The sequence below is a fragment of the Oncorhynchus keta genome, chromosome 28 (assembly GCF_023373465.1).
Source record: "Oncorhynchus keta strain PuntledgeMale-10-30-2019 chromosome 28, Oket_V2, whole genome shotgun sequence".
Classification (NCBI taxonomy): Eukaryota; Metazoa; Chordata; class Actinopteri; order Salmoniformes; family Salmonidae; genus Oncorhynchus; species Oncorhynchus keta.
Window position 1 is genome coordinate 48,285,662 of NC_068448.1, and position 27,072 is coordinate 48,312,733.

The following is a 27,072-nucleotide window of genomic DNA, read 5'->3' on the forward strand; positions in this document are numbered from 1 at the left end:
GGTCTGGCAGCTGGGAAAGTGGCTCAAATTTTCTTTCCGCATCTGCGTCTCCCACAGAGTCAGTTTGGTTTTAAATGCCTTCACTGTACTGTACATATCAGAGATGACACGATCCCGACCCTGCAGCTGCAAGTTCATTGCATTCAGATGACTCGTAATGTCACACAGAAAAGCCATTTCACACAGAAACATTTCGTCTCGGAGTTGTGTTGTGTCTTTCCCTTTGCTGTCCAAGAACAGACAAATCTCCTCACGAAGCTCGAAACATCTTTGAAGCACCTTTCCCTGGCTTAGCCATCGCACCTCTGTGTGATAAGGCAAATCACCATGCTCCGTTTCTAACTCCGTCAGAAATGCCTTGAACTGGCGGTGATTCAAACCTTTGGCTCTGATAAAGTTAACTGTGCGCGTGATGATGCTCATTACATGCTCCATTTTCAAGGCTTTACCGCACAACGCTTCCTGGTGTATGATACAATGATAAGCTGTCAGCTCACCTGTCGCGTTTTCCTCTTGCATCTTTTCCCGTATCTTCGCCACCAGTCCGCTCCTGTGTCCACACATCGCAGGTGCTCCGTCGGTTGTCAAACCCACAAGTTTTTCCCAAGGCAGCTCCATCTCATTTACACATCTTGACACCTCTTCATACAAATCATGCCCCGTAGTTGTGCCATGCATAGGACGTAAAGCCAAAAACTCCTCTGTCACGCTTAGGCTGGAGTCCACTCCGCGGATGAAAATTGACAACTGGGCAATGTCAGAAATGTCGGTGCTCTCATCCACAGCCAAGGAATATGCAATGAAATCTTTTCCCTTTTTCACAAGCTGCTCTTTTAGATTGATGGACAACTGGTCTACTCTCTCGGCAATGGTGTTTCTGCTCAGACTCACATTTAAAAAGAGTTGCCTTTTTTCTGGGCAAACTTCGTCACAAACTTTAATCATGCAGTTTTTGATGAAATCCCCCTCCGTAAATGGCCGGGCTGATTTAGCGATCTCTTCTGCCAAAATAAAACTGGCCTTGACAGCAGCCTGGCCTTGGGATTTGGCTTTTTTGAACAGAGCCTGTCGAGATTTGAGGCCTCGTTTTAATTCCTCTGCCTTTTGTAGCCTTTGTTCCATGTCCATATTCTTGTTTTTGTCCGCGTGTTTCGTTTCATAATGTCGTCTCAGATTATACTCTTTCAGTACCGCCACACTTTCTCCACACAGAAGACACACAGGTTTTCCAGCTACCTCCGTGAACAAATACTCCGACTCCCACCTTGTTTGAAACCCCGGTTCTCAGTGTCCACCTTCCGTTTTGCCATTTTTGATGGGTATCTGAAAGTTAATTTTACTGTGATGCTGACAACTGCTGTGCCAATAAATATTGAAATGAAGCAGCCTACTGCTCGGTGCGTCACCGTTGCATTGTGGGAAATGTAGTATTGGTGCGTGTAAAAGATCTGCGGGCTGCCGGCTTGCTGCGGTCTGCGGGCCGGTTCTAATAATAAATCAAGATCATCCCAGGGGCCGTAAAAAACCTTCTCGCGGGCCGGATGTGGCCCGCGGGCCTTGACTCTGACATATGTGCCTTAGATGGTTTCTGGCAGTTTGTGCAGAAATTCTTCGGTTGTGCAAACCCACAGTTTCATCAGCTGTCTGGTGGCTGGTCTCAGACAATCCCGCAGGTGAAGAAGCTGGATGTGGCTTGTAGAATTGTATTGCAGAGGCAGTTGCAGTGCGTTCTGTGTGGTTTATTGCCCCAGCACAAGGTGCGATTGTGTAATGATCATGCTGTTTAATCAGCTCTTGACATGCCACACCTGTCAGGTGGATGGATTATATTGTCAAATGAGAAATGCTCACTCGATACGGATGTAAAGAAATTTGTGCACAAAATTTTTGAAAACTGCCTCATTTCTGGGATCTTTTATTTCAACTCATAAACGCAACATGGTATCAACACCATCTACAGATGCACAATCGAGAGCATCCTGGCGGGCTGTATCACCGCCTGGTACGGCAACTGCTCCGCCCTCAACCGTAAGGCTCTCCAGAGGGTAGTGAGGTCTGCACAACGCATCACCGGGGGCAAACTACCTGCCCTCCAGGACACCTACACCACCCGATGTTACAGGAAGGCCATAAAGATCATCAAGGACATCAACCACCCGAACCACTGTCTGTTCACCCCGCTATCATCCAGAAGGCGAGGTCAGTACAGGTGCATCAAAGCTGGGACCGAGAGACTGAAAAACAGCTTCTATCTCAAGGCCATCAGACTGTTAAACAGCCACCACTAACATTGAGTGGCTGCTGCCAACACACTGTCATTGACACTGACCCAACTCCAGCCACTTTAATAATGGGAATTGATGGGAAATTATGTAAATATATCACTAGCCACTTTAAACAATGCTACCTTATATAATGTTACTTACCCTACATTATTCATCTCATATGCATACGTATATACTGTACTCTACATCATCGACTGCATCCTTATGTAATACATGTATCACTAGCCACTTTAACTATGCCACTTTGTTTACTTTGTCCACATACTCATCTCATATGTATATACTGTACTCGATACCATCTACTGTATGCTGCTCTGTACCATCACTCATTCATATATCCTTATGTACATATTCCTTATCCCCTTACACTGTGTATAAGACAGTAGTTTTGGAATTGTTAGTTAGATTACTTGTTGGTTATCACTGCATTGTCGGAACTAGAAGCACAAGCATTTTGCTACACTCGCATTAACATCTGCTAACCATGTGTATGTGACAAATAAAATTGGATTTAATTTGATTTGACACCTTACATGTTGCGTTTACATTTTTCTTCAGTATATACATATACTATTGGGATGCAAACTCAAAATGTAATGCATTTCAACTCTATATCTGAAATGGTTCAAAGTGTCTAACTATGTGTGTAGTCTGTACTTGCTTTTGTTTCAAAGTAGATTTGTTTAAGACTACCAAGAAACACTGTGTGTGACCCTGATTTAGCCCAATGCAGTACAAGTCGAAATGAAGAAAACATTTATGTCACTAGGGACAAATCTAAGGAGTAGTATTCTAGTTGTACAAAGGCTACAACATTGGGCTATTCTGAGAATGCACCCCAAATGGCACCCTATTCCCCATAGAATATTACTTTTGACCAGAACCCTACAGTACCCTATTCCCCCTGGTCAAAAGAAAGTAAACATGGTGTTATTTTTTGATGCAGACAGTGTCAGTGTAGGGCTGTCAATCTGGAGCTATGGTGCTGGCAGTAGCCTTGAACGATGTCATTAAGTGAGTTTGAGAATGAAAACCCCTATTGAGCGTGGCTGTGAAAGGCCATTTTACTGTACAGCACAGATGTGTGGCGGGACCCAGCTGGCTCCCTATTGATAACTATGCCTGGTAAGTCGGCAGAGGAGATAGCAGGCAACAAGCAGGTAGAGTGGCCAGCTGCCATGAATACCCTGCATGTCCCAAATGGCACCCTATTCCCTATGTAGTGCACTACGTTTGAACTGAGCCCTATCGGGCCTCGGTCAAAAGTAGTGCATTATCTTGTGAATAGGGTGCCATTTGGTACTCAAACAATTTCACTCCCTACTAAGTCTGTTAGGTCATTTGGAGGACACAGACATAGAGAAGGAAGGAGGGAAAAAACATAGGGATACAGAGAGAGGGAAAACAATGGATATAACCAGTGGTGGAAAAAATACCCAATTATCATACTTGAGTAAAAGTAAAGATACCTTAATACAAAATGACTCAAGTAAAAGTGAAAGTCACCCAGTAAAATACTGCTTGAGTAAAAGTCTAAAAGTATTTGGTTTTAAATATACTTAAGTATCAAAAGTAAATGGAATTACTAAAATTTACATAAGTATCAAATGTAAAAGTATAAACCATTTCAAATTCCTTACATTAAGCAAAGGAGAAGGCACAATTTTCTTATTTTTTTAACGGATAGTCAGGGGCACGCTCCAACACTTAGACATATTTCTAAACTAAGCATTTGTGTTTAGTGAGTCCATCAGATCAGAGGCAGAAGAGATGACAATTGATGTTCTCTTGATAAGTGTGTGAATTGGACCATTTTCCTGTCCAAATGTCATTTTGGGTGTCAGGGAAATGTATGGAGTAAAAAGTACATTATTTTCATTAGAAATGTAGTGAGGTAAAAGTAAAAGTTGGAAAGAATATAAATAGTAAAGTAAAGTACAGATACCACAAAAAACAACTTAAGTAGTACTTTAAAGTATTTTTACTTAAGTACTTTACACCACTGGATATAACCTTCACACACCATGCACCAACACCACCAAAAAGCACAAATGCAGAGAAGTGTTAGTGATTCTACTGAACCCCAACCCAACTTCTGCACCAGTTTCCACATATTCAGCGGAATATACTTGAGTTGAAGTTATTTTGTATGTACATCTGTACGTGCAGGTGTGGAGCCACCACTCACTCTCGTCCGGCAGCTCGTTCTCCATCTCTTCCTGCTCCATCTGTCTGCACCAGCCCTCCATGCGCTCCATCTCGGCCTGCAGCAGCTTGAGGAACCAGCGCCCGTCCCTGGGACACAACGACCCCCTCCCCTCCACCACCTCCATTGGGCCCTCCACTTGGTCCATCCAGGGGTCGGGTGGGGGCAGGATGGATGGGTCGACACCCACCTCGCCATACTCCTCCACAGTCAGGGCGTGGTAGTGGTTGCCCGAGCCCTGAATGGAGACGGTGGAGGTGGCGGAGTCCCGGGAGTACTGGCGGGGCATGGTGGCCGAGTGGCGCATCGCCATCTCTGGAGCGTCGACGGGATAGTAGTCAGGGTCGTCTAGGTCGGCCTGGACCGCCGTGGTCACACTGTTGGACCTGGTCATCCTGCGGTAACTGGAGAGAGAACCACAGATCTGAGGTCAGATGTTAGAAAATGTGGGGCTAGTAGAAGACATGCAGGCGTAGCATATCAACACAGATCCCAGATCAGATCAGCCAGGTGTGGGGTGTTTGGGAGGAATGTCATGGGAGCGTTTGGTCACTTGGCTGATTCAGAGGCAATGGAGTGTGGTCTCATCAGTCCCCCTGTCCTGCTGCAGGGCTGAGTCTCAGAGATAACACACATACTCACCCTCAGGGCCACACTGTACAGCTTGGGGTGAAGCTTTTGAATTGGTTCGGGAGGCTTTGTGCCCCTGTAACACTCCCATTGCCAAGTCTCTCGGAGCAACGTGCCAACACACTAGCACAAAGTCACACACTTGTACGCAAATAACATATTTTCAAAACACACACACACACACACACACACACACACACACACACACACACACACACACACACACACACACACACACACACACACACACACACACACACTTGGCTGGTTCTATACAGCATCCCACCACCATCAGAGTGATGAATGAGAGGCCAGAGGCATGGTGAGTGATAGAGAGAGAGGTGCCAACTGAATGCACAATGAGTGGACAGTCAGCAAGCAGAGACACCAGCGGACTACTGCAGGACACACACACACACACCCACACCCACACCCACACCCACACCCACACCCACACTCACACACACACACACAGTACAGCACGGACACACCGAAATGACCTGCCCACAGGGTGACACACATACAGACCCAGAAGTCGCTCCATCCATCTGCCTCACATCTCCGGTCAGTCTCTGTTCCTTCACCCATTCATCTATTCCACCTCTGCACCATTCATCACACTCTTCCGTGAACAGAGAACAAGAGGGGGAGGGGACCCCGGAGAGATCAAAGACACTCACATTGGAGTTGTACCAGCCCTGGATGTGTGTGTGTGTGTGTGTGTGTGTGTGTGTGTGTGTGTGTGTGTGTGTGTGTGTGTGTGTGTGTGTGTGTGTGTGTGTGTGTGTGTGTGTGTGTGTGTGTGTGTGTGTGTGTGTGTGTGTGTGTGTGTGTGTGTGTGTGTGTGTGTATGTGTATGTGCTTGCAGCAGTTAAAGAGTAGCTGTCCTCTGAGCAGGTGTGCAGTCATAATGATCTCAGCCTACTTTATAGCAGCTCCCTCCTAACAACTTCCTGTCTGTGTCAGGGCAGTGAGGGGTAAGGCCAAACACAACCCATATTGACTGACTGAGGAGAGGGAGGGAGCGAGAGATGTGGTGTTCACAGTCAGTCTCTCTGAGTGTTCACAGTCAGCCCACTGACACCCCTATCAGATCACAACAATATCACAGTCTACTTGAACAGAGCAATACTCAATCATGAGGCATCAAAGCCAAAGGAACTGAGTAATATTTAGAAACGCTATAGATGGAAGGAATGTAGTGTGGAAACCTACCAAAAAAAGGTTTAGGCAACAACAAATTCAATCCCTTTTAGACAACTTCCTGGACAAAACCTTCCACTGTAATAGTGAAGGTCTAAACTTGGCAGTAGAAAATCTAAAAGGTATATTTGACCTCTCAGGTTCCCTATCAAATCTAAAAATGTCAAACAGAAAACCGCAGAAAATTAACAACAATGTCAATGGTTTGATGAAGAGTGCAAAAACCTAAGAAAGAAATTGAGAAACCTGTCCAACCAAAGACATAGAGACCCAGAAAACCTCAGCCTACGACTTCACTATGGTGAATCACTAAAACAATATATAAATACACTATGGAAAAAGAAGGAACAGCACATAAGAAATCAGCTCAATGTAATTGAAGAATCAATAGACTCTAACCAAACATCAAATGAAGAGTTATCTATCCAAAACGGAGATGTATGGGTGTATGGGTAAACCACCTTCTCCAATCTTTTTGGCTCTATATTTGTATTTATTTAACCTTTATTTAACTACGTAAGACAGTTAACTTCTTGGTAACAGGGGGGCAGTATTGAGTATCTTAGATGAATAAGGTGCCCAGAGTAAACTGCCTGCTACCCTGTCACAGATGCTAATATATGCATATTATTAGTAGTATTGGATAGAAAACACCCTGAAGTTTCTAAAACTGTTTGAATGATGTCTGTGAGTATAACAGAACTCATATGGCAGGTGAAAACCTGAGAAAAATCCAAACAGGAAGTGGGAAATCTGAGGTTTGTAGTTTTTCAACACTTTGCCATTCCAATATACAGTGTAAATGGGGTTTACTTCCACTAAATGTCAACAGTCTTTATAACATTGTTTGAGGCTTCTACTATGAAGGGGGGCTGAATGAGAGGGGATTGAGCCAGGTGTCTGGCAGAGTGCCACCGTCTCGTGACGTGCGATCACGAGAGAGTTAGCTCTCATTCCATTGCTTTTCTACAGACATAGGAATTCTCCGGTTGGAACATTATTGAAGATTTATGATAAAAACATCCTAAAGATTGATTCTATACTTAGTTTGACAAGTTTCTACGGGCTGTAACGGAACTTTTTGAACTTTTCGTCCGACGTTCGGCTGGACTTGAACGCGTGCTTTTGGATTTGTTTACCAAACGCCCTGACAAAAGAAGCTATTTGGACTTAAATGATGAACTGTATCGAATAAAACAAACATTTATTGTGGAACTGGGATTCCTGGGAGTGCATTCTGATGAAGATCATCAAAGGTAAGTGAATATTTCTAATGTTATTTCTGACTAATGTTGACTACACAATATGACGGATATCTTTTTGGCTGCTTTGTTGTCTGAACGCTGTACTCAGATTATTGCATGGTTTGCTTTTTCCATAAAGTTTTTTTGAAATCTGACAGCGGTTACATTAAGGAGAAGTATATCCCTAATTCCATGTATAACAGTTTTATTTTCATCAACATTTATGATGACTATTTCTCTAAATTGATGTGGCTCTGCAAAATCACGTATGTTTTAGAACTACTGAACGTAACGCGCCAATGTAAAATGAGATTTTTTTATATAAATATGCACGTTATCGAACAAAACATACATGTATTGTGTAACATGACGTCCTATGAGTGTCATCTGATGAAGATCATCAAAGGTTAGTGATGAATTTTATCTCTGTTTGTGCTTTTTGTGACTCCTCTCTTTGGCTGGAAACATGGCTGTGTTTTTCTGTGAGTTGGTGGTGACCTAACATAATCCTTTGTGGTGCTTTCGCTGTAAAGCCTTTTTGAAATCAGACACTGTGGCTGGATTAACGAGAATTGTATCTTTAAAACGGTGTAAAATACTTGTATGCTTGAGGAATTTTAATTATGAGATTTTTGTTGTTTTGAATTTGGCGCCCTGCACTTTCACTGGCTGTTGGCTACCGTCCCACATATCCCAGAGAGGTTAAGAACACATTCTTATTTACAATGACGGCTTACCCCGATGCTGGGCCAATTGTGCGCCACCCTATGGGACTCCCAATCACGGCCGGATGTGATGCAGCCTGGATTCGAACCAGGTACTGCAGTGACGTCTCTTGCACTGACATGCAGTGTCTTAGACCACAAAGAATAAACTGCAAAAACGTATACATGATCAAATACATATCTTAGAATCAACTATTCAAGACTACCAGAAACCACTGGATTCTCCTATTACCTTGAATGAACTACAGGACAAAATGAAAACCCTCCAACCCAAAAAGGCCTGTGGTGTTGATGGTATCCTCAATGAAATGATAAAATATACAACAAATTTCAATTGGCTATATTTAAACTCGTTAACATCATTAGCTCTGGCATCATTTGGAGACAAATTTGACCCCAATAACTACCGAGGGATATGCGTCAACAGCAACCTTGGGAAAATCCTTTGCATTATCATTAACAGCAGACTTGTACACTTCCTCAATGAAAACAATGTACTGAGAAAACGTCAAATTGGCTTCTTACCAAATTATCATACCACAGACCACATATTCACCCTGCACACCCTAATTTACAAACAAACAAACAAAACAAAGGCAAAGTCTTCTCATGCATCGTTGATTTAAAAAAATATATATATTTGGCATGAGGGTCTTTTATGCAAATTGATGGAAAGTGGTGTTGGGGGAAAAACATACGACATTATAAAATCCATGTACACAAACAACAAGTCTGCGGTTAAAATTGGCAAAAACCACACACATTTTTTCCACAGGGCCCTTGGGTGAGACAGGGATGCTGCCCACCCTCTTCAATATATATATCAACGAATTGGCGAGGGCACTAGAACAGTCTGCAGCACCCGACCTCTCCCTACTTGAATCTGAAGTCAAATGTCTACTGTTTGCTGATGATCTGGTGCTTCTGTCATCAACCAAGGAGGGCCTACAGCAACACCTAGATATTCTGCACAGATTCTGCCAGACCTGGGCCCTGACAGTAAATCTCAGTAAGACCAAAATAATGGTGTTCCAAAAAGGTCCAGTCGCCAGGACCACAAATACAAATTCCATCTAGACACCGTTACCCTAGAGCACACAAAAAACTATACATTTACATTACATTTAAGTCATTTAGCAGACGCTCTTATCCAGAGCGACTTACAAATTGGTGCATTCACCTTATGACATCCAGTGGAACAGCCACTTTACAATAGTGCATCTAAATCTTTTAAGGGGGGGGGGGGTGTGTGAGAAGGATTACTTTATCCTATCCTAGGTATTCCTTAAAGAGGTGGGGTTTCAGGTGTCTCCGGAAGGTGGTGATTGACTCCGCTGTCCTGGCGTCGTGAGGGAGTGTGTTCCACCATTGGGGAGCCAGAGCAGCGAACAGTTTTGACTGGGCTGAGCGGGAACTGTACTTCCTCAGTGGTAGGGAGGCAAGCAGGCCAGAGGTGGATGAACGCAGTGCCCTTGTTTGGGTGTAGGGCCTGATCAGAGCCTGGAGGTACTGAGGTGCCGTTCCCCTCACAGCTCCGTAGGCAAGCACCATGGTCTTGTAACGGATGCGAGCTTCAACTGGAAGCCAGTGGAGAGAGCGGAGGAGCGGGGTGACGTGAGAGAACTTGGGAAGGTTGAACACCAGACGGGCTGCGGCGTTCTGGATGAGTTGTAGGGGTTTAATGGCACAGGCAGGGAGCCCAGCCAACAGCGAGTTGCAGTAATCCAGACGGGAGATGACAAGTGCCTGGATTAGGACCTGCGCCGCTTCCTGTGTGAGGCAGGGTCGTACTCTGCGGATGTTGTAGAGCATGAACCTACAGGAACGGGCCACCGCCTTGATGTTAGTTGAGAACGACAGGGTGTTGTCCAGGATCACGCCAAGGTTCTTAGCGCTCTGGGAGGAGGACACAATGGAGTTGTCAACCGTGATGGCGAGATCATGGAACGGGCAGTCCTTCCCCGGGAGGAAGAGCAGCTCCGTCTTGCCGAGGTTCAGCTTGAGGTGGTGATCCGTCATCCACACTGATATGTCTGCCAGACATGCAGAGATGCGATTCGCCACCTGGTCATCAGAAGGGGGAAATACTATACATACCTTGGCCTAAACATCAGCTCCACAGGTAACTTCCACAAAGCTGTGAACGATCTGAGAGACAAGGCAAGAAGGGCATTCTATGCCATCAAAAGGAACATAAAATTCAACATACCAATTAGGATCTGGCTAAAAATACTTGAATCAGTCATAGATCCTATTGCCCTTTATGGCTGTGAGCTCTGGGGCCTGCTCACCAACCAAGAATTCACAAAATGGGAAAAACACCAAATTGAGACTCTGCATGCAGAATTCTGCAAAAATATCCTCTGTTTTCAACGTAGAACACCACATAATGCATGCAGAGCGGAATTAAGCCGATACCCACTAATTATCAAATCCAGAAAAGAGCTGTTAAATTCTACAACCACCTAAAAGGAAGCGATTTCCAAACCTTCCATAACAAAGCCATCACTTGGAGAAGAGTCCCCTAAAGCAAGCTGGTCCTGGGGCTCTGTTCACAAACACAAACACACCCCACAGAGCCCCAGGACAGCAGCACAATTAGACCCAACCAAATCATGAGAAAACAAAAAGATAATTACTTGACACATTAGAAATAATTAACAAAAAAACAGAGCAAACTAGAATGCTATTTGGCCCTAAACAGAGAGTAAACTTAAGGAAAGCGTTGACTATGTACAGACTCAGTGAGCATAGCCTTGCTATTATGAAAGGCCGCCATAGGCAGACATGGCTCTCAAGAGAAGACAGGCTATATGCACACTGCCCACAAAATTAGGTGCAAACTGAGCTGCACTAACTAACCTCCTGCCCAATGTATGACCATATTAGAGACACATATTTCCCTCAGTTTACATAGATCCACAAATAATTAGAAAACAACTCCCATATTTACTGGGTGAAATACCACAGTGTGCCATCACAGCAGCAAGACTTGTGACCTGTTGCCACAAGAAAAGGGCAACAAGTGAAGAACAAACGCCATTGTAAATACATCCCATATTTATGTTTTTTTATTTTCCCTTGTGTACTTTAACCATTTGTACATTGTTACAACACTGTATATATACATAATATGACATGTGTAACATCTTTATTCTTTTGAAACTTCTGTATGTGTAATGTTTACTGTTAATTTGTATTGTTTATTTCACTTTTGTATAATATCTACCACACTTGCTTTGGCAATGTTAACACATGTTTCCCATACCGATGAAGCCCCTTGAATTGAATTGAGAGAGGGAGAGAGGGAGAGAGAGATGGGCCGGGGTGTGAAGGAGGGAAAGAGAGGGAGGGACAGAGACAGAGAGAGCAATAGAAAGAGAGAGGGAGATGGAGAAGGGGAGAAAGAGGGGGGAGAAGATAAAAGAGGGGGGGAGAAGATAAAAGACCAAAGCAAAAGAGGGTCTTGTTACAGTGCAGTCTGGTGGAGTCCTTCACGGGGCCCTTGTTACAGTGCTGTCTGGTGGAGTCCTTCACGGGGCCCTTGTTACAGTGCAGTCTGGTGGAGTCCTTCACGGGGCCCTTGTTACAGTGCAGTCTGATGGAGTCCTTCACAGGGCCCTTGTTACAGTGCAGTCTGGTGGAGTCCTTCACGGGGCCCTTGTTACAATGCAGTCTGGTGGAGTCCTTCTCGGGGCCCTTGTTAAAGTGCAGTCTGATGGAGTCCTTCACGGGGCCCTTGTTACAGTGCTGTCTGGTGGAGTCCTTGACGGGGCCCTTGTTACAGTGCAGTCTGATGGAGTCCTTCATGGGGCCTTGTTACAGTGCAGTCTGGTGGAGTCCTTCACGGGGCCCTTGTTACAGTGAAGTCTAGTGGAGTCCTTCACAGGGCCTTGTTACAGTACAGTCTGGTGGAGTCTTTCATGGGGCCTTGTTACAGTGCAGTCTGGTGGAGTCCTTCACAGGGCCTTGTTACAGTGGAGTCTGGTATAGTCCTTCACAGGTCCTTGTAAATCACTTCAGTGATTAAGTGAGGCCTGCTCTGCTCTCCAACTGGGAGAAAAGCTGCTCCAAGACCGGATGACTTTGTCAGTCTGGATTGTGGCCACAGTAGAACTCCTTAATTATAAGATATAGTTTTCTTGTTTTAGTCTGTTCAGGCTAAGTCTAGATGAGCTGAATCCCAGTTTGGGTCACAAAGTTGTCCCAGTTTTATTAAACACTTTGGGAGCAGTGTGGGGATTTACTTTTTGTTCTACGTTATCCACTCAGGTCCAGAACCTGGGGAAAGTTTTTATGGATGTGCGCATACCACCTCTCTAAACATGGAAAAGCTGAATTAACACAATTTGGGAAATCTTCCTCAAAGCCTAAGTCTAGAACGATGCTAATAGCTAAGACCTATTAGTAAAAGTTATCACTATACTCTTAGAAAAAAGTGGGTACCAAATGGGGTTTTTAGGACTCTCAACTGGAGGAGTGGTGTGAGGCACTACATTGCAGTGCTAGAGGCATCACTACAGACACCCTGGTTCAAGTCCAGGCTGTATCACAACCAGCTGTGATTGGGAGTATCATAGGGCAGAGCACAATTGACCCAGTGTCGTTCAGGTTTGGCTGGTGTAGGCTGTCATTGTAACTATGAATTTCTTTTTAACTGAATTGCCTAGTTAACTAAAGGTTCCATTTAAAAAACAATAATAATTTGCTGAGTGATAGGGTTCTACCCAGAACCATTTTGTTCAGAAGAACCCTTCGGGAAGACAAGGCAAAGGGTTCTACCTTTAACATCCTATGAACTGGCTGTTTTATGAGTATTTGGAAGGCAAGAAGGGTTCTTTGGAAGGCAATAAGGGTTCTACATAGAACCATATACAGTATTTACAGTTCTGTGAAAAGGTATTTGTCCCCCTTCCTGATTTCTTATTTATTTGCACATTTGTCACACTTAAATGTTTCAGATCATCAAACCAATGTTAATATTACACAAAGATAACCCAAGTAAACACAAAACGCAGTTTTTAAGTGGTGATTTTATTTATTAAGGGAAAAAAGCTATCCGAACCTTCATGGCCCTATGTGAAAAAGTAATTGGCTCCTAAACCTAGTAACTGGTTGTGCCACCCTCAGCAGCAACAACTGCAATCAAGCATTTGCGATAACTGGCAATGAGTCTTTCACATCGCTGTGGAGGAATTTTGGCCCACTCTTCATTGCAGAATTGTTTTAATTCAGCCACATTGGAGGTTTTTCGAGCATGAACCGCCTTTCTAAGGTCACGCCACAGACTAGGCCACTCCAAAACCTTCATTTAAAAAAAAAAATCCATTCAGAGGTGGACTTGCTGGTGTATTTTTGATCATTGATCATCATCATCCAAATGCAGAACCCAAGTGCGCTTTCAGTTTGAGGTCCCCAACTAATGGCCGGACATTCTCCTTTAGGATTATTTGGTAGAGAGCAGAATTCACGGTTCCGTCAATCACAGCAAGCTGTCCAGGTCCTGAAGCTGCAAGGCAGCCCCAGAGCATCACACTACCACCACCATAAGAAATCAGGAGGGGGCAAAGCAAATACTTTTTCACAGCACTGTATATATATATATATACGTATATATATATATAAGGCTGGTGGAACTGCTCATAATAGAGGGTTCTAGGAAGAACCATCCAAAGATTAAAGGGTTATTGGTAGGATCCTTCATAGAGGGTTCTAGGAACCGAAGAACGCAGTATGGTTCTACTTAGCACCTTTTCTTATAAGAGTGTAGGACTAGGGGTACAAGGCATCTTAATGGAGCTTACATGTCATGGTTGTATTCCAAATGGCACCCTATTCTCTTTACAGGGCACTACTTTTTGGCCCTGGTAGGGAATAGGGAGCCATTAGGGATTCAGCCTGTGTCTTTGTCCCTTTGTCCTCCTTAACATGAGCATAAAGCAGTAGGTCTGATCGTCTCTGACTGACTTTTCAAGACGGTCAATGTGGATTGAGGACCGGATGGTTTAAGACCACCATAGACCATACACACACCCACATTCCATGTTACCAGTTACTGCAAAGCCAGCTGTGGAAACAAACTCCAACCTTCACCTAACCCATATGCCGCCATCTTGGAATGAGTTCCCCATATGGAATGTACGAGCCCAGGACATACGTTGGAACACCTTCGCAGAGCATCTGTCATTTAAATGAGGATTATACATGAGATTGGAATCGGTATACTTGTCGTCCAGGCGGTATGTAAAACAAATCATTCACTTTATCATAAAAGTATGAAACTTGGTACACTTGTACAGTTAAGGAACCTGAACATTGTCTAAACTCATAATATTATGTTATTACAGAATTATTTTTAAGGACATTTTTCAGTTCATACAGGATATGTTAATGATGTAATCATAGAGTGAGATTATTGATAATAACTTACATTAGACAACGTAAACTTGTCTGCGCAGGCGGTTGACAGATCTCTTTAAAAGGCAGCCAGGTTGTTTGTAGTGTTCTTATCTTTTACTGCTCCCCTCCACTCCCTTTCGGTTTGGCAGGCTTAAGCCCAGTTCAAACACTGAGGTAAGGTTATGACCCCACACACACGCGCGCGCGCGCGCACACACACAGATTTATTGTGAGTGGGGCGGGGCCACAGGAGAAATGCACTCTCACCGTCTGGGAATCTAGTGTATAGGGGCAATCAGCCCAGATCCAGACCTCCCAGGACCAACCCTGCCTTGCTGGGACATGCACACACACATACACACACACGCACACGCACACACACGCAACACACACACGCTCGCACACACACACACACACACACAAATAGAAAGATGCACTATACCACGCGCACACAGAACACACACACATAAACATGCACAAACAAAAACACACTCAAAAATACACCAAGGGAAGAGGCACATGTGTGACATTAAACCCCTGCGCCACTGGACTAGTGGAAGTGTCTACCGGAGTTAATATTTTCCTTGGCTGCTTGGAGGTGTGCCTCCTTTTCTATACTTGGCTAGGCAGCTGAGGAAAGCTCTTTAAGGAAAAACCATTCCAGATTCCTGCAATCCCAAATGGCACCCTATTCCCTATGTAGTGCACTACATTTGACACGGTGCCCATAGGCCTAGCCATAGGGCTCTGGTCAAAAGTAGCAATATAGGGAATAGGAGGCTATTTGGGATGAAACACAGATTCCTGCCTCTGACTGAAACTGCAGTCCTGGAAATGACCTTGGTAGGTTGAGCCTGGGCTCTTTGATTCCTGACCATGTTCTGTTTACATTATGAAATCAGATTACTGCATCCAGTGCAGTCTCTAAATTGGTCATCTCCCCTCAGCTCTGACTAACAGAGGAGTTACTGTGTAGAGTGAATGGGAGTTACGTTACGCAGGCAGAAACACTGACACAACTGCCTGCTGCGTGACATATTTTTACACAACTCCAGGAACCAGGAATGTTCCCATCACTTCCAGCCCATGCAAATGCTCCGTGTAAATCAGTCAGGGCAGTTGTCCAATGAAGTGGCCAATTGGCATGCTATAGGCCAGCCCTAAGTTGTCCACTTGCTTCCTCATCCGAAACAGTTCGGAAACAGTTTGTGCATATATTATGACAATCTTTTTATTTGTTTTGGTCTTCCGCAAGGGTTTTTCCGGCTGTTCGTGCACACAACATTTTTTCTCTAGGCAGGCTGAAGTCTACACCTCTTCGTCTGTGATTGGTCAACAGTAGGGATCCTTCAATTGAGTGTTTTGTTTTCTTCATTCAACGAGAGACTAATCGTTTTCATCTTAGTTCGATGTAAAATTGTGCTACTGTACAAAAACCACAAAATGAATGACAGATTTCTTGGGATATCTTCAATGAATTCTGAATATTTTGAGGAAGTCTATACTGGCTACGGCATCTCAAGATAGACAAGCAGTACTATTGCCTTTTTTTTCTCGTTTTCCAAGCGATGTTCTTTTCGGTTCGCTTAGCATTGTTTGGCTAGTCACCAGACGAACCGAACCATGCGGAAGGCTTTAGGGGGAGCTATAGGGAAGGTAGGGAAGCTATAGGAACTGTTACGTGTCGGGCAGGCAAAGGAGAGAGTTGGGGGAGGGGGGGGGTTGACCACGTACTGAAAAGAACAGAACATTGACAGAAATCTCCCCGCCCCCCTTCCCTCTCCACCCAAAGTGGCCTGGCTACATCACAATGACTGGTGCAACAGATGGCTGTCAACTAACTGCCCACTCTCCCTCTCCCCCTTCCCCTGCAACACATCCTCTACTCCCCCAGCTGTCACTGCATCCATGGGCCCCCTGGTTGAGGGGCTCTAATGTCAAAACTCCTCAGAGCTGGGGACAGCTGTTGTGGGGTGATGTGGGGGGGGGGATGAGGGATCCGGTAGCCTACGGTCAATGGGCCCAACTCCAAGGCACACATTTGTATACATACTGATCTCAGGCCAGAGAGGGGAGTGTTAGAAAAAGAGGTGCCAACTGAATGCACAATGAGTGGACAGTCAGCAAGCAGAGACACCAGCGGACTACAATATGACACAAGAAAAACACTAACATGAATGACAGAAAATCGTTCACATCCTGATCTCTCTCTCTCTCTCTGCTCACCATCTCTCCTCTTCCACCTGGATACCCACTGACTGGAACTTGGAGTGCTCCTCTGTCGCCCTAACCTCCTCTGGTCCATCCACCTGCAACAGAAAACAGATTTGATGTTTATTTAAACGTTATTTACACAGGCACGTCAACTAATTATCTCTCGTGGACAGACTACGCAAACATAAATGGTTGCATCTGACCAAATGGCACAAGATTCTTGGTCAACCCGAGACGAGTCAATTAAGAGCAGAGCACAGGGATAGGTCGACAGGGAACACCAGAAGAGTCATGATCTTTCTCTGAGAAGGCTTACAGTTTATGGATGACGTTTTTGTACTCCATCACTCTGCCATGTATCTGTGTATGATCACATTGCAACATGTGTGGTCAACACCGTCGGCGTGTCTGCACCTGTATCCCTATGGAGAGGCACTTCCGGAGCGAGTCCCTCTTGCTGTCGCTGGAGGCGGTGGTGGTGGCGGTGACGGTGATGGTGCTGTTGGTGACGTGCTGGCTGGCCGGGCCGTGGACCTGGGCGTTAGCTGCCTCAATAGCTGCAGTCAGGGCCTTCATAATAATAACATTAAAATAGAATATTATTATTATTATTCTTTTTTTTTTTTACAAAAACACTGTTAACATCATAAGCACAAAATGACACATTCCAAACAGATTGTACCTATATAATATTTTATAATATACGATAAACGTTATTCCCATGATGTACCTTCATACTGTCGATGCTCTCGGTGGAGTTGGACAGGTGGGGCTGGGATGTGCTGATCCGGGTCCGGAGGCCTGACCCTTCGTCCATGTATGCGTCCTGGGCCGACTCGGTGCTGCTTTGGGCCGTGATGGAGATGACGGGTTTGGGTGGGGTGGTGCGCGGCGGCACCGGCGGAGGCGTCTTCTTGTACGTGGTAATGCATGACGACACTGCAGAGTGGGACAGGAAGTGGAAAAACGGGTTAGAAAAAAAACGACACGAAATGAAGGAGAAAACGGCATTAATGTCGTTCACAGGAGGATTAGCTAGGTTTGCTGTGAGAGTTTCAATTAATCTAGGTTAGGAGCATCTTTAACAAAGCTCAGCTAACCCACTAAAAGGATTTGTCCGTTGGTCACTTCACTTGACCTACTAATCTAGTCTAGCGTGGCTGAAAGCTGCTGTCCAGATCTCCTCTGTTGCTAGGCCTCCTTTACGTAATCATAACAGATCAACTGTATGGGAGTGTGGATTAGCAGTGTGTGTCTGTGTGTGTGTGTGTGTGGTTAAGAGAGAGAGTAGATGAACAAGGGTAGTGTACTGTGTAATCAGGTAGGATGTCACAGCAAACAAGCCCTAACGCAAAGATCAATGCTCAAACAAACAAGATCCACCAATTCACTCACGCTAACACACGCATCAATTCTGTCTCCACCACTCACTCACTCTCTCTCTCTCTCTCTCTCTCTCTCTCTCTCTCTCTCTCTCTTTTTCAGTGAATGCCATTTCCGATAACAGAGACAGGTCGGCAGGTAAGAAAGCCCTGGTGTGCAAGGAGTCCACACAGAGCACACCAGATTGCTCCCCCGTTCCCTATAAAGTGCAAATACTTTCTACCAGGCCCTGGTCCAAATCGTGCGCCTGTTTCAAAAGTATCACATGGGGATAGGGTTCCACGCCATCAGACCCAAAGCAACCTTTCCGAAGCCCCAAACACAGAACATAACACAACAAAACAGAACGTAACGGCGTTATGCCTTTTGATTTCCCTCTTCCCTCTGTGTCATCCCCATCAGAATTGGGTCACGGGCTGACTCTCGTTGACTCCCGTCCCAGAAACTAGGACAGTGAGTTAATTTCCTGAATCCCTTTTAATCCCTGAAAAAGACAAACATCCTAAAGGGGACGGTGGCAGCGGCATACCACGGCCCGTTCTCTTCCACACCCTCAGTACGGAGCATAGACTGTGTGTGTGTGTGTGTGTGTGTGTGTGTGTGTGTGTGTGTGTGTGTGTGTGTGTGTGTGTGTGTGTGTGTGTGTGTGTGTGTGTGTGTGTGTGTGTGTGTGTGTGTGTGTGTGAGTGTGTGTGTGAGTGTGAGTGTCGTGTCGAAAAGCATTAGATCAGAAGCTTATATGGGCCCTCCCATCTCTCTTGACAGTTACAAAGCCTTACCACAGTGGAGGTGAAAGAGCTGCCTGCCTAGCTGGTTGCCTTAAAGCCTCTTGTCATGACCACGATTGAATGACTGAATCCTCCAAGGCAACCCAGAGTCTGTATGGTCAAGTTTTGACAAGTTCGGAGAGGGAGGCTTACATAGAAAAGATTGTATTGAGATTAGATCATTGTAGCTAACAGGAAGAGTTGCTGAGGACTATATTACCAGGTGTTAGCTAATGGTGTGCTACTTGTTCAAGAAAAATAAAATTTCAAGAAAAAGACAAGTACATATGTTTTTTGTTAACAATTTCTATGAAGCATGTATAATCCTTTATCATGCCTTATAGTGCACTTATACTATGCTATGCCGCTGACTATAAGCACCCATATATCACTTCTTTAATATAATCATGATAGAAGAAAATAGATTGTGAAGTAACTTCAGGCCACCCTGTGAGAAAGCATCCTAAACATGACCTAAACATGGGCCCCATGTTCTGATGCTTTGCAGATGTCTGCATGGGGAACTATGATTGACACACACTGCTGATCTCGCCAAAGGTCACTGAGTGCAGACCATTAGGCAATCTACAGAGCACGGAACCACAAACACACCCTCTCACACACCCACCCACACACTGGCAGCGTCACAAATGGCCTCCTATTCCCTTTACAGTGCACCACTTTTGACCATGGCCCGTAGGGCCAGCTATTGGGGCTCTGGTCAAATGTAGTGCACTACATAGGGAATAGGGTGCTATTTGGGACACAGATACGGACTGACACAGATAGATAGAGAGGGAGGCTTAGGTCTTGGTCCTACCAGCCGATCACGGAGCAGAAGTTCGGGGGATTCACACACACACGCACACGCACACACGCACGCATGCACACACGCACACACACACACACACACACACACACACACACACACACACACACACACACACACACACACACACACACACACACACACACACACACACAGTGGAGAAAGCTTTGGAGAACAGAGCGTTTTCGTGTTTCTCCACAAATAGGGATATGAAACTGGAGATGAGTCCTTCCCCAACATATCTTTCACTGCTCTGCTCTGCTGTGGTCAGACAGAAAGGAGGAGAAGACTGGGCTGTGTGTGTTGAGACAGGTTAGGTAAACACACTAAAGAAACTGGAACATGCCCACACACACCCACATGCACGCACGCACGCACGTGCACACACACACACACACACACACACACACACACACACACACACACGCATGCACACGCGTATACGCACACACGCACACCCAGGACTGTTGACACAGTGCAGCCAAAAAGTTAAACCTCTCATGACCACATCAAAGCACACTGCAGACTTCCTGGCCTGGGACTGATATGCTTGTCATCCATCTGAATCTGTTGTCAGCGGTATCCTGCGCAGCAGTGTGTGTGTATGTGTGTGTGTGTGTGTGTGTGTGTGTGTGTGTGTGTGTGTGTGTGTGTGTGTGTGTGTGTGTGTGTGTGTGTGTGTGTGTGTGTTCTGTGCATGTGTGAATTGATATGTGCCTAGCAACTTCATGAACACAGTTAACTTCTTCCAGATCTGAGCATCCCGCCACTTGATCCCTTGCATAACACAACAAAACCTCAGAAATATTCCACATCAAAGAGTCCCAGTCCAATTTGGCTGTCCATATGACACAATGCCATTACAGTGATATGGGGGGGAGGGGGGATTACAGAACAAACACCATGATAAGACTACTGCCAAGTTTCCAGAGAGATGGAGGAGTTTGAGTAGTTTGATGTTTAAGCCAGCCATGACAGTAAGATAGCTCCTGGACCTCCCGCACGCTCGCACACGCGCGCGCACACACACACACACACACACACACACACACACACACACACACACACACACACACACACACACACACACACACACACACACACACACACACACACACACACACACACACACACACACACACACACACACACACACAAGACAGATTGTCTCAAGGATGCAGTGTTTGTCTGAAGGAACAGCGAGGGAGGAATGAGACATTGGTTGCCAAACCTCCATTAGAAGGGAATGGATGTGGAAAACTTTTTCCTTCTCTTCTTTCTTTCTTTCTTTCTTTCTTTTATCTCTCCAATTAAATGTCTTACGCTTTTAAACTAGGATTTCATTTCAATTTGATCTTTGATTTGCATGTAATTCAGAATCAAATGAAGCTCTTCTGCTGTGTAAGATAGACCTGCAATAACACACGTTCTTAATTACACACGTTCTTAAAGTGGTGCTTTGGTTGCCGTTTTATTCCCACTTTTATTCCCACTTCTTTCTTGAGCTGAAACCTGCTGTGTGTATTGTCATTCCAAAGAAGAGGGTAGAGGAGTTTGTGAATGACAAAACTCTTCTTGGCACTTGCCCAAATCCCTCTTTGACAAATGCTTCAAAACCCCATGCCGACAGGCTTGTGTGAATAGCTGTTCTCCATGGGGTGAATCCCCTCCCCCAGAGCTAGATACTACCAGACACCCCACCCCCACCCCCACCCCCACCCCCACACACACAACCATCACACACCCCTTCACAAAAAAAAGCCTCCATTCACTTCTTCATGCCCTGAGAAAAAAACAAAAACACAAGAGTATCTCTGGTTCCGTTGATCACACTTTTCCATTAGAGGACTATAACCGATTTCTGAGTGTGTGTATTGTGTGCAATGTGTCCTTAGGAACTTGTGATTTTTCAAACGCCTGCAGTGGATTGCTATGAGCGGTAACAGAAGCAGAGAACTAACTACCTCTCCTTCAAGTGTCTGAGGCTGCATTGAAGCGGGACTATGCTAACGCTGGGCTATTGGGCTAACAGTGTTGAGCTCCCCCACGTGGGGGCCAAGGGCATAGCACCAGCACCACCGCCATGCAAACACAAAGACAGGAGGGCGGGCGGGCAGGGGAACACTGACAGCTGAGTACAGCCGCATGGCGCTTGGGGGAGGGACGACAGAAGAGGTCCAGACAGCCGAAAAATAGAGGGGTGAGGACAGAGGGGAAGAGACAAGAGGAGTGAAGGGTGGGCCTCCATAGCTTCCTCCCACCCTCCCTCCTCGCGTCGCAGTCAGCGCTCTGTTTGCTCGCGCTTACACACCACGCCACCAGCTGGAGTCCTTTGTGATAGTGTCTCCATGGAGACAAGCAGACTGCTGGTGGCTGTTTACCTTCCACTATGTACACTCTGGCTGCAGCACAGGCACACAGCTAAATGCTAGTTAGCTAGCAGGTTGACAAATGCAAAGCTGAAATCATGCACAGTCACCAAAAAGTGAGCACAAACAGTCTCATGTTAGACATGCTAGGCAAACTCACGAAGAGAAAAACAGTGAACTGCTACTGTGTTACTATAACAGGGAGCGTGTTAGCTAGCATTTAGCATTGAGCCTGCAGACTAAGTCATGGCGTAGCTACTGTTTCTGCCTCAATACTAACGAATACAGCTTTTCTTCAGTTTCTGCTCTATGCTATCTGGGACACTGTAATGTGATGAAAAAGAGGCGCCAAATGAAAACATACGACATACGAAATTACAGTAGTCTCATAAACAGCACTTTAAAGCACTGCAATATGCCAATTACAGGCTCTACCAAAGCCTAACTTGAGTATGTGATTAAGTAGGGTCTATCTGGTATTGAACCTAGACATCAGGGTCCTCATTTATAACCATTGCTTAAATTTCACCCAAAATGTCTGCTTGTGCCATTTCTGAAAAGTCTGCACACATATACAAAAAATATTGAGATGCATCAAACTTTGAGGCATGCCATGTTTCCTGGTATTAATCAGTCCTGTACAAATGTGAACTCCACCTGGAAACACCTCCATTCACCATTTATGTATTGTTTGGAACTATTAGCATTAGGCCACGGCATGCAAAAGACAAATTGCTGTTCAATATTGTGTTTATCAATAGATTGTTGTGTTTATATGTCCAGCCTTGGCATAGGCTCTGAGACTAAATGGCAACAATGTCGTGTTCTTATCGCACAGCAATACTGTAGCCTCCCCATGCTGTCAAATATTTTTTTTTTACATAAGCTACTGTGTTGGCAGAATGTTTTTAATCTTTAGCAGTAATTTATTCTGTATCTGGAAGAGGACTGTCGGTTTTTGAACGAGAAAACAATTAGCAAGTTGTTGTGGAACTGCCAGCAGAACATTTGAAAACAAACAATGTCTCAATTGGACACCCCCCTAAATATGATGGACAAATTCTGAAACATTATAGGGCGGGCTACTAAAAAACAAGCAATTACAGTAGTTACAGTAGTTACACTTTTATTTCACATGTGTTTTTGTTCTACTTGACTTTTGTTTTGATGGTACTACTGATATTCGAATCTGCATTGTTGAGAAAGAGCAAGCAGGAAAAGCATTTCACTGTACTTGTGAGCATGACAATAATAACGTGACACTTTCAACCTGATACATAGGCCCACTCCCATGTAAAAAGATCTGCTGTTAAATTTGACTGTATAACGGTAGTTATAAACCACACTGCCTATGATATCGCAAACCATGAAATACATTTAGCCTATCTATTTTCAGGCTACGAGGTCCAATTAAATGAGAGATGCGCATGGTGATTTGTTGTATGGCTCCTAAGGGACTTATGTACCCATCACGGCCAGAAAAGGGTGAGGAATGTATTCTGCAATGGTTATGAAAGTAAAACAGGAAAAAGATTGCTGTCTAATTATTTTAGATTCTAAAAATATAACCCATATATTTTTGCTCTTCTCACCAATGGCAAATGGTTTCAGTCTTGTTAATATGTTTTCCTGTTTTTACTTTTTTAAGAACAAGCTTTTTATCATTTGTACAAAATTCTTCATTGCCAGCTTGCAGAACAATATTTCAACCACTAGCAGATGTGCACGCGCATGGTCTCTAGAGTTTGTGGGGAGGTAGGCACATTCTCACGTCAAGTTAGATTTTTTTTTATAAATGCCAACTTTCGCGGTATATTTTGTTCGTACGCATAGTTTAGAAATGAGGCCCCAGAACTGTAAATCGTAAACGTAACAGGGTTTCAGGTTACTGTGTGTGACTGTGTGTGAACAGTGAAGGCTTTCATAGTGGATGGAGCATGTTACCTTTCTCTTCAAACCTCACTCCACTCCACACACTCCTCTACACAGACCCATTGTGTCTGTGAGGGGGCTGGGAGGTCAGGCATCTGGGGAGCAGAAATCTCCCCGTGACCCTTGACCTTTGAGGGTGAGTGGTGCAGACTGACACGAAGGCTTCTGGGATTCCTTCAGGTGACTCACAACAGCACTTTGAGAGCAGCTCTTTGTGTGTCAACCATTGTGTGTCTGTGAGTATGCTATGTGTGAAGCGGACTAACAAATATCTACACAATGAGTCTAAGTCAGAGATATTGTATTTAGTCTAGTAGCGCCATGTAGCCAAAACAGCAATATCCGCATAACAGCATATTCCCTACTGTGAAAAAATTACAACAACAAAACTTAACTTTGCTTCAGGCTGATATAGACTGTGTTTACAACTGATAACTGTACATTTATCTGAAAGCTGCTTGGTGAGAGGTTTCAACCTACTTGACCCACTTTCCCGCCATGCAGCATGTACCAAGTTCAAATAGAAACCCTCGTTACCTGCATTCCAGCATTATGAGCCAGAGCTGTCATCTGCTCTGTCAATCAGTGACAGACTGAGACAGAGACATACTGCATGCTGCAATACAAATTAGACTGGAGCGGGAATTGTGTACAGTACAAAAGATACAGGGACAGTACATAGCGACGTACTTTTCATTTACCAATGTCTGAAAGCTACCTATTTCAGTTAAGTGGTCCTGTAATCAACAACAGAATATGACCATCTGTCAGGTCAGATGTTGTACACACCAAAGTATACAATACGGGCAATACTGTATGTACTATATTATACTATATTAGTGTTACATGTACACTATTAAAAACTGGGTGGTTCGAGCCCTGAATGCTGATTGGCTGACAGCCGTGGTATATCAGACCGTATACCACGGGTTTGACAAAACATTTATTTTTACTGCTGTAATAACAGTAAGGCACCTCGGGAGTTTGTGGTATATGGTCAATATACCACGGCTAAGGGCTGTAATCCAGGCACTCCGCATTGCGTCGTGCTTTAGAACAGCTCTTAGCCGTGGTATATTGGCCATATACCACATCCCCTTGTGCCTTATTGCTTAAATATAACATGTACAGATAATAAAGGTACAAATACAATAACATGGTCAACAAATGAAGAGAACTGAGCAGAGTGAGATAATCCTAGGATGAAAGAGTTTAGGTGTGGGTTTTAAAAGTTAACGGTTTCTCATTAGACCTGCCTAGAGGGCTAGACGGCCCTTATTGTTCCCCAGTGCTCCGCAATGAGGGCCTAAGCCTCACAAGTACTTCACCACATGAAGCAACACATCACTCCATTGTCCCAGCCCTAAAAGAAAGGCATGCCCTAAGGTAGGAGAAAGAGAGAACAGGATATCTTTAGGGAGTGACTCAACAGTAACCTCATGGGTAGGAAGGGAGGAAGGGAGGAAGAGAGAGCGAGAGAGTGAGCGAGCGAGAGGTTCAGATAGGATACATTTGTCAGTCCGTTTTGTTCGGTTCCTGTATTAACATTCCTGCTGCCACGCCGGGGCAGCAACTCCAGCGCTAGCCTCCTAATGCTAAAGCTAACATGCCCACACATCTCACGCATGATTTCACACTCCCAGGCCCATATCTCACAGACTGTGTCCTAAATATCACCCTATTCCCTATTTAGGGCTCTGGTCAAAAGTAGTGCCCTGTCTAGGGAATAGGATGCCATTTGGGATGCAGACCATGTCTTGCTGAGTGAGTAGGCTATGTGCTTGAATGACACACTGCATGTGTCTGGGATGTCAGTGGGAGCGAGTTATAGCACTCTGGCGAAAGTGCAAAACTCGTATCCATGTTGTCAGTGGGTGGATACGGAATATTCAACATCAACTATGGTAGGTTGTTGTAATCCAGAGAAGCATTGATACTGGCCTTTAAATAAATGATGTGAGCTATCGATACTATAACCTATGCTCATTTCCTCCAATTAGATACACACTCTCGTATCTCCACAGGTGCAAAGATATGAGTCATTCATCAGAACGTGGTCACACACACACACTTTGGCGGGTAAGCTAGTTAATGATTATGAGATCTGGGACAGCTACTGTATGTGTCTTTCAGTGTGTTTCTCTTTGACATGATGCTGCGGCGGCCACTGCTGCTAGGAGACAGTGTACTAAGTGGATAATTCAGGCCACTTAGACCTCTGTGTATGTGCTGACTATAAATACACACACCAGTATGGCTTTGGACACACCACCGCTGCACTCATACAAACACACGCACGCACGCACACACACACACACACACACACACACACACACACACACACACACACACACACACACACACACACACACACACACACACACACAGACACAGATTCAGCCTGTACTAGACCACAGAGACATACAATACCAATGTCATGTCATTACATGTCATTACATCAAGGATCACTGCTCACTGCAGCTAAACCTATTAGCATACAAATGCACTGGTATGTGGTCAAACGTTCACACTTCTGGTGCAACCTTTTTCTCCCCACAAAATGAACATAGCTTCACTCCAAAATTTAAACTTTTTTTTAATGGAAGTTGGGCTCTGAAGACAATAAAATATGAACAAAAATGTCTAATGTACTTACAGTGCAACAAAGAAATGGAACGTATTTAATAAAAATGTTCAACAACAAAAAAAATCCTAATTTTCCCAAATTCTTCAACTGTTGTTTGTTCTTGTAGGAAATGAAGAATGCCATGAAATGTCAGTGTGTAGAGAGTATTATTTCATGGTTTAGAGGCGTACATTCTTTTCTCCCTACTTAACGTTCTTTGTCCTGACTACTCACACATGGAGGAAAAGGAGACTGCTGAT

General features: G+C 44.6%; 1 protein-coding gene across 1 annotated transcript in view; it reads right to left on the bottom strand.

Annotated features, from left to right (window-relative positions):
• The window catches only part of LOC118361520 (disks large-associated protein 1-like), a 126,065-nt gene that overhangs the window by 11,065 nt on the left and 87,928 nt on the right, over positions 1-27,072 (bottom strand). Inside the window, exons 5-8 of the mRNA XM_052483215.1 lie at positions 17,637-17,845; positions 17,321-17,476; positions 16,919-17,001; positions 4,474-4,895 (exon numbers count right to left, since the gene is read on the bottom strand). Of these exons, the coding sequence (XP_052339175.1) occupies positions 4,474-4,895; positions 16,919-17,001; positions 17,321-17,476; positions 17,637-17,845 (870 nt within the window). The remainder of the gene's footprint in view (positions 1-4,473; positions 4,896-16,918; positions 17,002-17,320; positions 17,477-17,636; positions 17,846-27,072) is intronic.